At 42.2% G+C, this 14174-nt stretch overlaps 2 protein-coding genes across 4 annotated transcripts in view; one reads left to right on the forward strand and one right to left on the reverse strand.

Annotated features, from left to right (window-relative positions):
• Positions 1–14174, reverse strand: part of LOC138052895 (snake venom 5'-nucleotidase-like) — a 33341-nt gene that overhangs the window by 4690 nt on the left and 14477 nt on the right. For 2 of the 3 annotated variants that reach the window (XM_068899490.1, XM_068899491.1), the window contains exons 10-11: positions 13352–13614; positions 1721–1925 (exon numbers count right to left, since the gene is read on the reverse strand). In XM_068899490.1, the coding sequence (XP_068755591.1) occupies positions 1721–1925; positions 13352–13614 (468 nt within the window). Of the gene's footprint in view, positions 1–1288; positions 1380–1720; positions 1926–13351; positions 13615–14174 lie in introns of all 3 variants that reach the window. The other variant, XM_068899492.1, reaches the window with a different exon arrangement.
• On the forward strand, positions 9482–11061 carry LOC138051089 (uncharacterized). The gene is made up of 2 exons (XM_068897239.1): positions 9482–10124; positions 10382–11061. The coding sequence occupies exons 1-2, from the start codon at positions 9482–9484 to the stop codon at positions 11059–11061; spliced, it is 1323 nt and encodes a 440-aa protein (XP_068753340.1).

Raw genomic sequence — 14174 nt, forward strand, 5'->3', positions numbered from 1 at the left:
CCATGGTAACCTATTACGTCAAAATAGTGAGCGCATTTTGTTAAGTAACAATTGGCGTTTGATATGGTACCATAGCATTTCTTTTACGTGATACAGTTTTGTAGTGACAACCCTTCTAATAAAAAGGTCGTTGAAAGTAGTGAAACTGGTTCCAGCCACCTTAAGTCCACATATATAAAAAGTGATATATAATGCGTAGAGTACAATACAATAGAACACATACTTAATTGACCACTCCCCATAGGGGCTTTTCAGGGCCAATGAAACACAATTACGACAGAACAGAATATTCAACAACAACTATTAAGAATTCCAACTGGCCGGAGGCAAGCTAGGTGGCTATTTACAAACGCAGCTGAGAAGTTGAGCCAGGAAATACCAGGAACAAATTCAACCAGTGTCTTGAACCCGGGATCCCCGAATCTCAAGGCAAGTGCCCTAACCTCTGGGCCGCTCTGCCAGTATAGGTTGCGGGATAGAGTAGAAGAAAAGAACAAAGATGAACACGACAGTTGGTGATCAGAAAGGGACTTGACCCCCAAAATATCCACAACGCTCTGGCCTCTTGGCTTTGCCCACGCACACAAAACACTTATTTTGGTTTTTGTAACTAAAAGAGTTTTCGTAGAACTTTTCGAAATCGATAAAACCACGCCAGAGAAGGAAAAAGAACTAAGTTATCGAACAGAAAAGAGGCCAGATGCACAATTTAAACACCCAAAGCAGGTGATTTAAAGAGAGTTTAGGGACCTTTAAAACGGAGGACGAGGAAGACTTCCGTTCTGACCACGCGCACTTCGAAAAATGTCGGCCTCCAAACCTGATGCGCACGCTCAGTAAGGAAAAGTCGTCCTCATCCTCCGATCTAAAGGTCCCTTTTTACCACCATTCAATCTCAACCCCAGAGCTCTTATCTTGACTGAGGAAGAGAAGAGCTCTGGGGAAGCCTGAAACAAACTGTCTTCTCATTGGTTTTCGTGAAGAATAATCAAAAGCGTCTCTAATTGGTGCATTTATGTTTGCACGAGGAGTGAGCAGGCGCCGTACGGTTCAAATAGCCAATTTTTGGCTACAAGAACCCTACGGCGCACGTTCTCCTAGATAGAGTTTCCCAGAGCCTTGTGTCGATCCAAGGCTCTGGTGACGCGAATGACCACCATTGTTAAGGACGGTGCCTACTACTGTTATCGTGCATACGTTGTGCGCATCAGGAGATCGATACTCGGGTTTCCTATAGATTTACCAAGATCTACATTTGTTGCATATTCATAAACCGGGGCAAAAATACCTTTGAATTAGTAGGCACCCTCCTGAAGTTTTATTTTAGTTTGGCATAACATAGGGCGAGTGTAATAGCTGTCCATTGTCCGAAACAGAGTCTACAGGGTAAGAGTAATAATAATAATAACAACAATAATGATAATGATAATGATAATGATAATGATGATGATGACGATGATGATGGTGATGATGATAATAATAATAGTCGTTGCAAAGTACAGCAGCGACGCAGCTCAAGAAGGTCGAACCGAAAGCATACTATGGCGCCTCTGGCAGCCGCTATACGGTCCATGTGTGACCTTGGAGCACAGCTTACAGCCAGCTGGAATCAGCTGTATGAAGTCGTCGTTGGATTTGGCCATATAGAAGGAACCGGCTCTAAATGAGCTAATTAAATGCTACAAAATGGGAAAATCTCTATTCAGAAAAAAAATACTACCTTTCGCACTGACATCAATAGATGCAGTAATACTTCCACTGCTTTGTATTGCAATACTTGCATCCGTCCATCGACCATTATTTGCCGACCTATTCGCATAATGGAACACAAAGGCATCGGTAACAACGTTTCCTAAGTTGCATTCTTTGAGAAAGCAATCAGGTCTTCTTGCATCGAGGAAGACAAAACTGGAACCCACTTTAACCTGTAAATACAGTTAATTTTTTTTTTCAATTATTCCTGGTCTTTTGTAACTTTACATGCACTTAGGAGCACTATGCTCTCGTTGATCTTGAGCAGAAAGCAAAGAATCATGAACCTAGATCGATTCATTTGTGTGCGGCTTTCGGAGCTTGACGGCAATAACAATTCGTTATTTACTCTTTACACTTCATGCACCTTTGCATATGCTGTTAAATAAAAAATGTAACAGCATATGGAGAAAGAGATATATAAGTCGAGTCAGGGGGCAAATGAACCTTGCGGTTTTCGAGTTATCTCCCTGCAACAGGCCATTTTACAGTTGTTTAATTTGCTCAGTGACCCGGCCTATGAATGGCTGCGAGGCTGCCGGTGACCTTGTATTGATACAGACCTCACTTCTTTTATTATGTTAATTACGTTGTTTTTTTTACTCTTTTAAGTCTACATTAACATACATTTTCGCTTTATTTTAACAGTCGTGCAATAGTCTACTTGATTTTCATGAAATTTTTTAATCAATTTTGACTGATCACGATCTTCTCTGATCCAACGCTGTGCAAAACTTATCGTCCACGGTTTTTGCAAAGGGTTAAAACCTCAACTTCACTCATTAGAAATCATTTAAAATCTTCTTCAGTTTAATCACTTGTTTGTTTGTTATTTATTTCTTCGAGCAGGTTAAAGTATTGGCAGCTATGTAGCTGATGTGGACCTGCTATACCCACCCACCCTTACACAATTCACGAAGGACAGCCACAACACCGGGAACTTCATCCCCTACTCTTCTCGAATAGTGTGTGGGTTCTTTAACATCCCACAAGGAACTTATGAACATGAAAGATATTTGTGAGCTGGGGCCTACGGTTTACAGTCCTTATCCAAGAAGACATAAAAATCTAGCCATTTGCGGATGTAATTACAAAGACAGCACTTTCTCCTCAGTTATTTTAAGACCCTGAGTGTTGGTCTGACCGGAGCAGAACTCACGACTTTCCGCATGGCAGTCCGGTGCTCAACCAATTGAGCCACCGGTGCGCGGTTACTGCATAACGTGTGTATATACATATTCTGTAAATTAGTTAGACCTCCAAATAAACCTAATGAAGGCTGGTATTGGCTAGCCGAAATATCAATAAAAATACATTTTCGCGTTGTTTTGTCAGTCGTGCAGTAGTCTACTTTACTTTCATAAATATTAGAAAAGCGCGAAGTTCTTTATCAAAGTAGGGTCACCGGCAGCCTCGCTTCCGTTCTTAGGCCAGGTAACCTATCTACAACTGTAAAATGGTCGATTTACGTGCAAAACAAAAGAAAGACACAAGTAAGTACAGTGCAAACACAGAGAGACAGACTGCACTATACGAGCAGTAGATATTCAAAAAGATTGAATGTTCAAAATTTTAGATACTTTCGATTTGATCAGAGAAGATATGTAGCTTTGTTTTGAAGTCCGTAGCTCGATGAGCGGTGACTTTTTATCTCTTTCGACTTCTACTGAACCGGGTATCTTAAGCGCAAAATACCCGTGAAACGAACCACCGGCATGTGGGAGGATATGGAGCGCATTGACGGATTCAAGGGACATAAAAAGTGTGGGGTAAATTAAAATTAGACTGAGAGATTGAAGGCGCTTTTGGTGCGACTTGTCTAGCGGCGCCATGGCGAGAAAAGTGGCCCGAGACATTTGCAAATGTAAAATACCTTGCAACGGCCAAAAACGTTGCAAGACAAGTTGCACAAACCGTTGCGGAAAGTAGAATTGCAACAACTTTTTCAATCATTGCGTAGTGTAACATCTGTCCTGGAACTTGTGCCTCAAGGGTTTGCAGCAGCAAATAAAAATGTTCCTTTAACCTGATTTGATCATCGAAAAACGAGACAAGTTGCACGAAAAATTGCCGAGTTTAACAGCGCCTTAAGAGGCATACTCTGTAAGATTCGAGTTAGGATCCGGCAGGTTAGTTTTCAGGTTGCAGGTTGCAGGTTGCAAACTAACCTGCCGGTTAGGGTCGGCCACGGTACCTCACCGATCTGGCTGAAATTTTGCATGTAGTCTTTGTTTGGAGTCCTTACTACGAAATGGATATTTTAAAGTTCTGATAAATTTTACTTTGGCAGTTCTAAACATGGCCAGTTTTGGTCGGCTGCGAAGGGTAGCCAATATGGCGGATCAAAGGACTTCTTGTCATCACTCCGTCCAGCTCACCATAATCTTTTACCAAAAGCCATTAAAACCGCTTGTAGGGGCTATCTTTGTATTCACGTTCTATGTCGAATTCTTCTCTGAAATAAAAAGTTTTGGCATGAACGAGCGAAAAGTTGTACTCTACGTCCTGGCTACTTTTGAGAGACATAAATTTACTGTAAATCGAAAGGCCGATATCTTTCATGTTAAGTCGATTGACAGCTTACTGTTTAACCTGGACGTAGAGCTGTTATAGCAGGTTTGACAGGAGAAATAAAAAAATGGGCAACTTCTTTAGCAAGGGAGAAAAAAAGATTAAAAACGTGTGACCAGTGCGCAACTGTTAACGGCCTGTATAACAGTTATTGCTGGTTTCCGCTGTCGCGCCATCGAAAATAAAAATCGCAACCATTCAATAAATTAAGTCAAGAATCTGGGATATGATAGATGATTGATATATAAACAACCTCAGCAAGATTTAGGTCTGTGCGGTTTTTCATTCGCGCTCTATTCGGATAAATGTTTTTCCTTCCGCAGATGATGAACACGGAAAAATCACTCGCGATCAGCGCAAAGTTAACATTCTCGATTTCCAGTGCCAATGCTAATTCAATTACACAAAGGTGGCATTTTCCCACGACTGAAACCAACAACCCTGTCATTTTTCGTGGAAAATAAATTTTGTTTGCAGATCGAGGCAGGAACAGTTGATAACATACAAGTTGAGGTAAGTTCTGCTAATAATTCGATCTTGATGTATTTTGCTTAAGTTATTCCAGAGTTATTATTTCGGCCTTATTGACAAATCCACGGAGTTTCCTTTTTAATTTAATTCCTGGTGAATGTACAATGAAAAAGATAATGAAATTCGTGTGCGATGGATGTAACCTGTTCACTGCCCAGTTAAGTTAGCTTCGCTGCATTGTCTCTTTTGTGCAGCTTCTACGTAATAATCTTGAATCAATTTCGGTGTGTTGTAAGATATTCACTTTATGATTTTCACTTTTGGGAGACTTAGGTATATCCGATATGACTTTCAACACTTTCAGCGTGTCTATTATGGCAAAATATGGATTTTCAAAGTTTGTTGGCGATTCTTGTGGCCATGGAACTTCATCGGCCGATACACAGTGTATCATTTTAGCAGAGTGCAAAAAAGACATAAAGCCACATCTCAGGGGTTTCAATGTGATTGATTCCTCCCTCAAGAGTGAGATGCAATTGATCTTCGCCAGAGCAGGTATTGCACCTTATGCATTTCGCCAAATGTATTTGTATTTGATGTTAACATAAAAGTTACACTACCAGTTATTTATGTTAACTGATAACAAATGTGAGTGTTTGAGACAAGGCTTCCACATTTAATTCCTTAGCCTGTGCCAGGCATCCGGTTTATAGTTAGAGATCAGCAGCGCGAAAACGGCAAGAGGAGTATGAGAAGACGAGGCAGACTTGTCTCGGCCTATGCTATCCTCTTTCTTTCACCGGTTTTCGAGCTGCTTGCGACCTCTCAAACGCCTGGAACAGGGTAAATTCACGATTGCCTGTGGATTGCCCGGGAGAAAAGGTTGGGGGCCGGTGTTCGACGTCTGGCATGAGGATGTAAATCGCAGAATTTGGTATCAGGGCTCAGGGACAATATTCAAATCGCCTTCAAGGTAGCGTTTAAGGTGAAGACATCAAACGTATTGTCATACTGTGGTAGTGGTCTAGACCAATCAGGCATAAAATTTTTCGTAAAAGCGACGCCACTTCTAAATGAGACTTCCCCCCACACATACACCCACCCACACACACCCGCGCGCCTGTGATTTATATCCGCTTTCCTCAGCTCTTGGCTCCTCGTGGAGGAGCCTGCCCTGCCCGCCTGGCAGTTCTCCAACCGGAGACCCGTTATGTTGGTAGCCCTATCATCTTCCTGGTGTTATCATTAACAACCGTTCAAGACGAAGGTTGGTTTCGTCCTTTGTCTTCCAATTTCCTCTTCAACCGTTTTCTGTTCCCATCTCTATCTTACTCAGTTCTTTATTCCTTATCTGGTTAAAGAACCTCGCAAATCTTGACAGCAACAACGGCTTGTATGGAGTGCTATATTTTACTGCTTGCACGCACACATGTTATATTGGACTCTCTTCTCTGGCACATGGGTTTAAATAACTCCATATTTAGGGCAAGGACGGGATTAAATATAGACTAGACGGAATACATTTTATAAATTATTATCAAAGTTTTTGTGATTGAAATTCTGATAATTTTGCGCCATTTTTTAACATGGTGTCGACATATTTTCCACAGGTCTATTTGAGTTGACTGCGGAGCATGAGTACATTACTATCTGCCCTCGACATCGGGAAAGCTACGGGATACGTTGGACATGCGGAAAGACTCGCTGTTCCATTCACAGAGAATTTAGTGGCTACACAGCACAACCACCTAAAGGAAATCGTGGAGTTAACTTGTTTCAGGCGAAAACCCTTTTTTCTGAAACCGGAAAAGTTATTCCTGTTGGCTCGCGTAAGTTCCTCTGTTTTGAAGTTGATTCATCAAGTTGGGTAAATTAATGCACAAGGGCGCTAATACGGGCGCCAATTTGAACGGATGCACCTCTGAGACAGAAGAACATGCTGTTGGAATGACGACGCGTGATGGAATAAGTCGTTTATATTAATTCTATTAGTATACGGCCGCTTATTGGAATTGATACTTTAAGTGAAATAGAGATGCGTATTGCAATAGAAACGAGTAACGGCATACAGAAGAGCGTTGGAATAGGGGCGTGTATTAAAACGATGACACTAAATAGAATTGAGTGCCAAAATCAATACTTTTTTTTAAAATTAAACTTCTAGCAATATGCCCTATGTGTAGACAAAAAATTAGCAGCATGGCAGGAGTTGCCAAACAAGAAGAAGAAATCGACAACCAACGGGTGTCTGACGGTGAGGTAGAAAAAGATGTATTCCGAGAAGAGGAAGAATCGGGACATGAAGAGAATGACCAGGAGAAGCCTTGTGTTTTCGCTGATGACACGTCTCCTTTCAAACAAGAAATGGATGAAAAGGCCTTGGCGAAAAGTTCCTGGTTAGAAGAGCCATTAAGTGAAGACCAACAAAGCACAGTAAGCCACTTTCTATACTTTATCTTCACCGGTTGCATACTAAATTCAGATTTCAGATTTGTATCATTTTGCAATATTACATATTTTTACACCGTCTAAATTATATGATTATATAGCTAGACACGGTTGTTTTACTAGAAAATACACCACTTATGAAATTCTTACGAAACTACATCCAGGATCCGTACCCTCACTAGTGAGGATATTGATAACGTCATTTCCGGCTTTTTCACGGTTGTTTGTTGCTTGTGCATGGAAAACAATTCAAGTTAAGCGCCTGGGGAGAGGTCCTAACCATCAGTAAGATACCGCCCGTCAGTAAAATTGACCAATCATCGCGTGCGTACTATGTGACACCACATACTACATCTTCACTTGTTGGTTATTTGCAGATTATGTCCCTTGAGGAAACAGACATTAGTTTAACCCCGCAAAGCAGTGCTGCTTTACATCGAGAAAGTTTGATGGCAGATGCATTGAGGTCACATGTCAAAAGCTACAGAAAAATGAAACTCAATGATTTCCTTGGGAGCTGTGGCCTATCGGCAATCAGTGAAGTAGATATGGATTTATCTTCCGCTTCAGAGCGTACCAGGAGACGATATATTGCTGAAACTCGTGAAGTTGTAGTGGCTGTTCTCAAAACGTTGTCGCAGAGTCATGCCGCGGACTTGTGGGACGCACTGAGAACCTCAGACAAGATGTGCGAAGTCTTTAACCTCCCCAAACTCGAATTTGATGAGAAGAAAGCTTCCAGCGGAAGTAATGAGAAGTATATCAAAGCTCTTGCGGAGACATACGACAATGCATCCAGCAGAAATATCAAAAGACAAGTACTTTCTATCATAGCAGACCTGACCACCTATGAAGAAATCCGTAAATTTCTGCCAGGTTTAACGAAATATATGTTCTGTGAAGCACGAAAGCATCGATTGACGTGTGGACGTGGAGTTCCTGTGGTACAAAAGGCTGGAGTACGCACTAGAGTTGACATCAATCAGTTGAATCATTTTGTTAACTTCATAACTAGTCCCTACATTGTACAGGACCTGCCATTTGGCGAACGGTTCTTGAAGTTATCTTCTGGAGAGGTAATTCACACCCCTAACGTCATTAGGGTGTCAGTTAATGAGAGAATTATCGACCAGTATTTGCAATATTGTCAAGAAGGTGAAGCGACTCCACTCAGCAAGAGTACTCTTCGCCGTGTCCTGTCTGCTTGCAGTGCATCAGTAAGAAAATCCCTCCAAGGGCTTGACTACTTTATTTCAGAAGGAGGCAAGGCCTTCGACGATTTGCTGAAGTTGGTGGACAAGCTAATCGATTTTGGGATCCCATCAAATGTTGCTCAGGATCTTCAAAGAGGGCTTAAGTCAGGAAAGAGCTATCTTAAAAGTGATTTTAAGGTAAGGACAGTGATGACATGCTGAGGGGTTTGCATTCAGACCCTTCGTAAGGTGGGGGCCCCAAGCTCTTTCCTGTAAATAGCCTGAAAACACTTTCGCCGGCAATAAGGGAGCTTGGGGTCCGCTTTCATATGTCCGCGGAAACAGTGTCAGAATTAACTTGTAGTGAACGTTAAGGCGATCGTTATGTTGTAGAATGTTAGTTATCGCATACAAAACGCATGCTTGCTTCTGGTGCGCTGTTAACACCGAGTAAATGGTACACTTACCATGGAACACTGTAATTTTGGGTTAACGTAACGCGAACGAAAAGAATACATCTGTAAATTTCTAACAGACGTCGCAGTACCAAGAGTTAGATCTTGTGAAGATAGCTAATAACGTATCTACTCTGGAAAAAAATAGCAGTTCTCAGAGCAAGTGTTGAACCAATAGCCTTAAACTAACAGGTCCAGGCTCTGAGGGCTTTTTTAAATAGCAATTTGTTGTTTTTCTGCAATCAGGTCAACGTCACCAGCTCGCGTGTTCCAGACCACTGCAGTAAATATGCCCTAAATGATCCCACAGATTCAAGTTTCCGAGGCAATTGCGACCACACCCATGATCTTCTCTGTGAGCGATGCGAAGAACTGAAAACTGTGCTATCTGGTATCCAGGCGGCAATTTTAAATAGTCCCTTTGAATCAGAAAACGAAAAAGACGATGCACTTCACGTGTTCCAAGAAGCCGTAACAGCTATCGAGAGCTGGAAAGCTCATCAACTGCGAGTTGTGAACCAGGATAAAGCACGTAGCGATGTAATCGACTGCCTGAGTGAAACAAACGTCTTGCTCATCCAAGACTGGGCAATGAAATTTCTCCCTCGGCTGTACCGTGAGTCACAGGGCGAATGGTTTGGAAAAAGAGGCATTTCCTGGCATATTACAGTCGCTTTAAGAAAGAAAAGTGGTGAGATTGAGACACAAGCATTCATCCACATAGTTAAACGTTGTGCCCAAGACAGTGCCTGCGTGACGACACTCATGGAACATGTTCTCACAACATTAAAGAGGGAGAACCCAGAAATAGAAAATGCATTTTTCCGTCAAGATAACGCTGGATGTTATCATTCTGCCAATACTGTTCTGGCTTGTAAGAACATCAGCAAGCGAACTGGGATTTCCATTCGTCGCATGGACTTTTCTGACCCACAAGGAGGCAAAGGTCCATGTGACCGGTTTGCTGCCACAATGAAGAATCATGTGCGCTCTTACGTAAACGAAGGTCATGACGTAGTTACCCCTGAGCAGTTCCAGGAGGCACTGCTCTCGCATGGAGGAATTTCTGGCGCTAGAATTGCTTTGCTGCCTGATCCAGTTTGCGACAAACTTAACGCTAAGTGGCCAGGCATCAGTAAAGTGAACAATTTTGAGTTCTCCTGTGAGGGGGTAAAAGTGTGGAGGGCATACCAAGTTGGTGAAGGAAAACTACTCCCGTGGTCTAAATTCGAAGGTAAAAATCGTAACTTTTAATTGTAGGGACTAGAGCGTGAGATTGGTATACATGAAAAGACACTAAACCTCAGGACAGCTCCCTACATGTAGACAATGCAAGTTACCTTTTGTTCTATCACGGTGCTGGAAAAAATAATTCGTGCAATGATTGGAAAGTAACCGTAAATGGTGCATACAGGTTATATCGAACTAACATCCCACCGATAAGCCAATGGGATAAAGCCAATTTTGACGGCTCTTTTCTTTTCCTTTAAGGTATTGATGGTTCTATCACAGTTGTAACGGATGTGGTGTTTTCCGATGGTGGATTCCGTCCAGTGAAGCCACGAAAGGCAACTGAGAAATGTCAGTCATCCTGCAAGAGTGGAAAAAGCACTAGCCTCGCAGAGGAGCGAAGCGATAACGATGACGAAAACGAGAGATCAGGTGCTGAAGTTGAAAACGGAAGGGAAAAATTGTTTGCCTGCCCAAACGAAGGTTGTATTAAAACCTATCAACGCTTTGGTTCAATGGTTAACCACACGCTTTACGGTCAATGTGTGTTTCAGGCTGAGAGAGAGTCCCTTATTGATACAGCGAAGGTCCTGTACTGCAGAAAGCTCCTAGGTGAAAACAGTGCCCTCACGCCAACTACGGAAACAGCGGCGGCAAAGTCTTCGTTACCATCGCCACACAATGCACTGGATAAGGGCTGGGCGTTGAGATCAACCAAAACGTCCAAACCTTTCAGTGAGAAGCAGAGGCGTTTCCTCGAGGAAAAGTTCACAATCGGTGAGACGACAGGGAGAAAACTTGACCCCGTGACGGTAGCTCGACAAATGAGAGTGGCCAGGGGCAGCGATGGGCAGCGGCAGTTTACCCCTGAAGAACTACTGACTGCCAACCAGATTCAAGGCTTTTTTCCCGCCGCGCAAAATCTAAGAATCAAACAGTGATTGAAGTTGAAGATGATTTCGTGGCAGCTGAAGTTGAAGATGCCAGCCATGGCAAGCGTGCGTAATGAAGTGATAAACCAAACGCAACCGATTCATCCAGTCACCTTTGACGGCTACAATCTTTGTGATCTTGTTGCTACAGGGAGGCTGTGTAAGCTTACAGTATCCGTTTTACGAGACATTTGTTGCCACTTTGAACCAGAGATGAGTTCAAAATCACAGCAACTGCCACGCCGAAAAGCACCATATGTGGAGATATTGGAGAAACATGTCCGAGCTTGTTCTTGTTTTGACACGCTACCTGCCAGCTGACCATTTCAATTGTGTCGCATACCTTGTTTAGTTTACCGCCAACCGTCCGTACTTCCAGTAGGATTATGCTATGCGAGAGGTTGCAACGACGGTCTTCCGATTCCTGGTGTACTAACTTTAAGAATTCACATGATCATCCCTCTGAACGGGCTATGTGGTACATAGGTTTTTACTGTATAAACGTTTCTTTAATACAGTGTTTCATTGTCACAGTAAGGGTCGAGAAACTATATTTTCTTACAACACCCTTAACGCTAGAGTGCAGTTTTAAATTTTTGTGCAGCGCCCATGCAGGTTTCATCATGGCACAGCTTAAAACACTATCAAATAGACGGGGCTCCCAAGGGAAACAGCAATACACTAATAAAAGACGGACCATGTCATCTTTGGGGACCGTCATGTATTTTCTGAGAAAAAGTTGTTTTTGGCAAAAGTTATTTTTTGACCGTAAGTTCAGGAAAGCTTTTTCAGCATTTATTCCAAGATCCCAACAGCAGCAAGCTAGGGTCAGGAAATGTTAATTTTCTTTGGCTCGTTTTACTTCCCTCCTCCTGTCCATTGCGGAAAATTACACCACTCGACCCCCCTCCCCACCCCCTCTCCTCTCCCCCAATGATAAAATGATGTTATCCTCTGGTTGTTCGTTTTAAATGCTGGTTGATAATCAGTAGTGCCGGTGGGACAAGTCTTTTTACAACCTAAATGAACACCAAACTTCAATTGTGCTTCAGAACAATTATCGATGTGCACAAGATGAGTGAAGACTTGAGCTAACTCAAATAATGTAGATAGATTCATGAACTGCGTTCAATCAATACGCGACAAAGAAGTAAGTGTACCTAATTGAGAGTGTTTGTTTACTTTAGGCCGAGATTATTGACATCGTACGCATTGAATTAGAATTTAGACATTCAACTGTACATGACCTCGAGACATATTTCGCTGTTTTGCTACCTCAATACGGATATAGTTTCGCCAGCTTAAAGATAGCGCGTACCGGGCGTATTTGAGATATGAAGTTTTTACAGGAGCGCCGTTCGATCGTTCCCCTTCTAAATAAGATTTGTTTCAATGGTTTGTTTATTTACATTAGTGAAAGCAGAACCTCTTCGATAAATCACTCGAAGGATATTGCAGGTACAAATAAAGTAGTAAAGTCAGTAAATGGCTGTTTCGAAGGGAAATATGCTAACATTTGGACACGATTATCATGTTAAACTTTACATATTTTCCTTTGCACAATGGTCATACTTGTTTAATATTTTTCTCTCGTGCTGAAGAAGTTGCCCATTTTTTTATTTCTCCTGGTAAATCTGCTATGACAGTTTTACATCCAGGTTAAATAGTTCACTGTTAATCGACATAACATGGGAGATATCGGCCTTTCGATTTACAGTATATTTATGTGTCTCAAAAGTATCCTGGAAGTACACTACAACTTTTAACTCGAACATGACCAAAACTTTTTATTTCAAAGACGTATTTCACACAGATCGTGAGTAGGAAGATAGCTCTTAAAGGCGATATTAATGGATTTTGGTTAAAGATTATGGTAAGCTGGAAGGGAGGATGATAAGAAGTCGTGTGATCCGCCATATTGGCTCCCCTTCGGAACCGACAGAAACCGGCCATGTTCAGAACTCCCAAAATAAAATGTACCAGAACTTTGAAACATCCATTTCGTAGTTAGGACCCCAAAGCAAGACTACATGCAAAATTTCAGCCAAATTGGTGAGGTACCGTGGCCGCGACCTTTTAATATTACTCTAATCTTACAGAGTATGACTCTTAAGCATTGCGTGTACGAGAAATGGCAAACGCCGATTGGCCAACCGCTGCTGCTGCGCATGCCGTCATAAGAGCATAAAAGTTCTCTTATTACTTTTATCTCTCTTTTCGAAGTTGCACGGTGTCTGTAGATAACAGACAAAAAAAATGAGCTAAAATTAGACAAAAAGGTTTTAGCCTTAGCTCTCACCTCTGAAACTTTGGCCACTGGACCTTTCATCTGCTGAACCAGCTTATAAACTATCGGATCTTTCTGGATCTTACTGTCTAGCAGTATGGGGTTGCCAGACCAAGAAATCACTCGACCATTGTCGTCAAATTCAACTTTGAGGCGGCCAAGATATTTTCCGTATGCAAAGTCTTGAACAACCAGTGCCTTAGATTCTGAGTTCCCATCTTTTGAAATAACTAGAGGATATGGACCATATGGGGTTTCCGAAGAAGGGGATGTACCTAAACGATAGAGAGGTAAAGGTAAACTCCGCTACGAGCTTAGAAGGCCCATCAGGCCGGCGCTTTTGTCCGGTTTCTGTAGCATGAAGCGACTAGGAGTATTTCTACTTCCCCCTGGATGGGATGCTAGTCCATCGCAGGGTTACCCCCAGCACTTTCGCCGGTACTCATTTATACACCTGAGTGGAGAGAAGCACCGTGAGAGTAAAGTGTCTTGCCCAAGAACACAACACAATGTCCCCAGCAAAGACCCGAACCCGGACCACTCGATCTGGAGTCGAAGCACTCTAACTATGAGGCCATCGCGCCTCCTACTGATAGAGAGGCGGAAGAGTATTATGGCTTGAAATGGATGAAATAGCATCTACCCTCACGATCAATGGAAAATTTTGTTGCAGTGAGGTGGGTGTTTCTTTTTCGTAAATGAAAAGCAAATTCTACAGACTTTAGCTTTTGGTTTTTCGATGCAAACCGCAACGACAATATCGTTCGTTACAAGCCCATTAAAACAAGAAATAAATAAGGGAATGAAACCATTTGTCAGAGAAGCCTGGTAAAAT

Source organism: Montipora capricornis, chromosome 6, assembly GCF_036669925.1.
Source record: "Montipora capricornis isolate CH-2021 chromosome 6, ASM3666992v2, whole genome shotgun sequence".
In the NCBI taxonomy this organism is placed as follows: Eukaryota; Metazoa; Cnidaria; class Anthozoa; order Scleractinia; family Acroporidae; genus Montipora; species Montipora capricornis.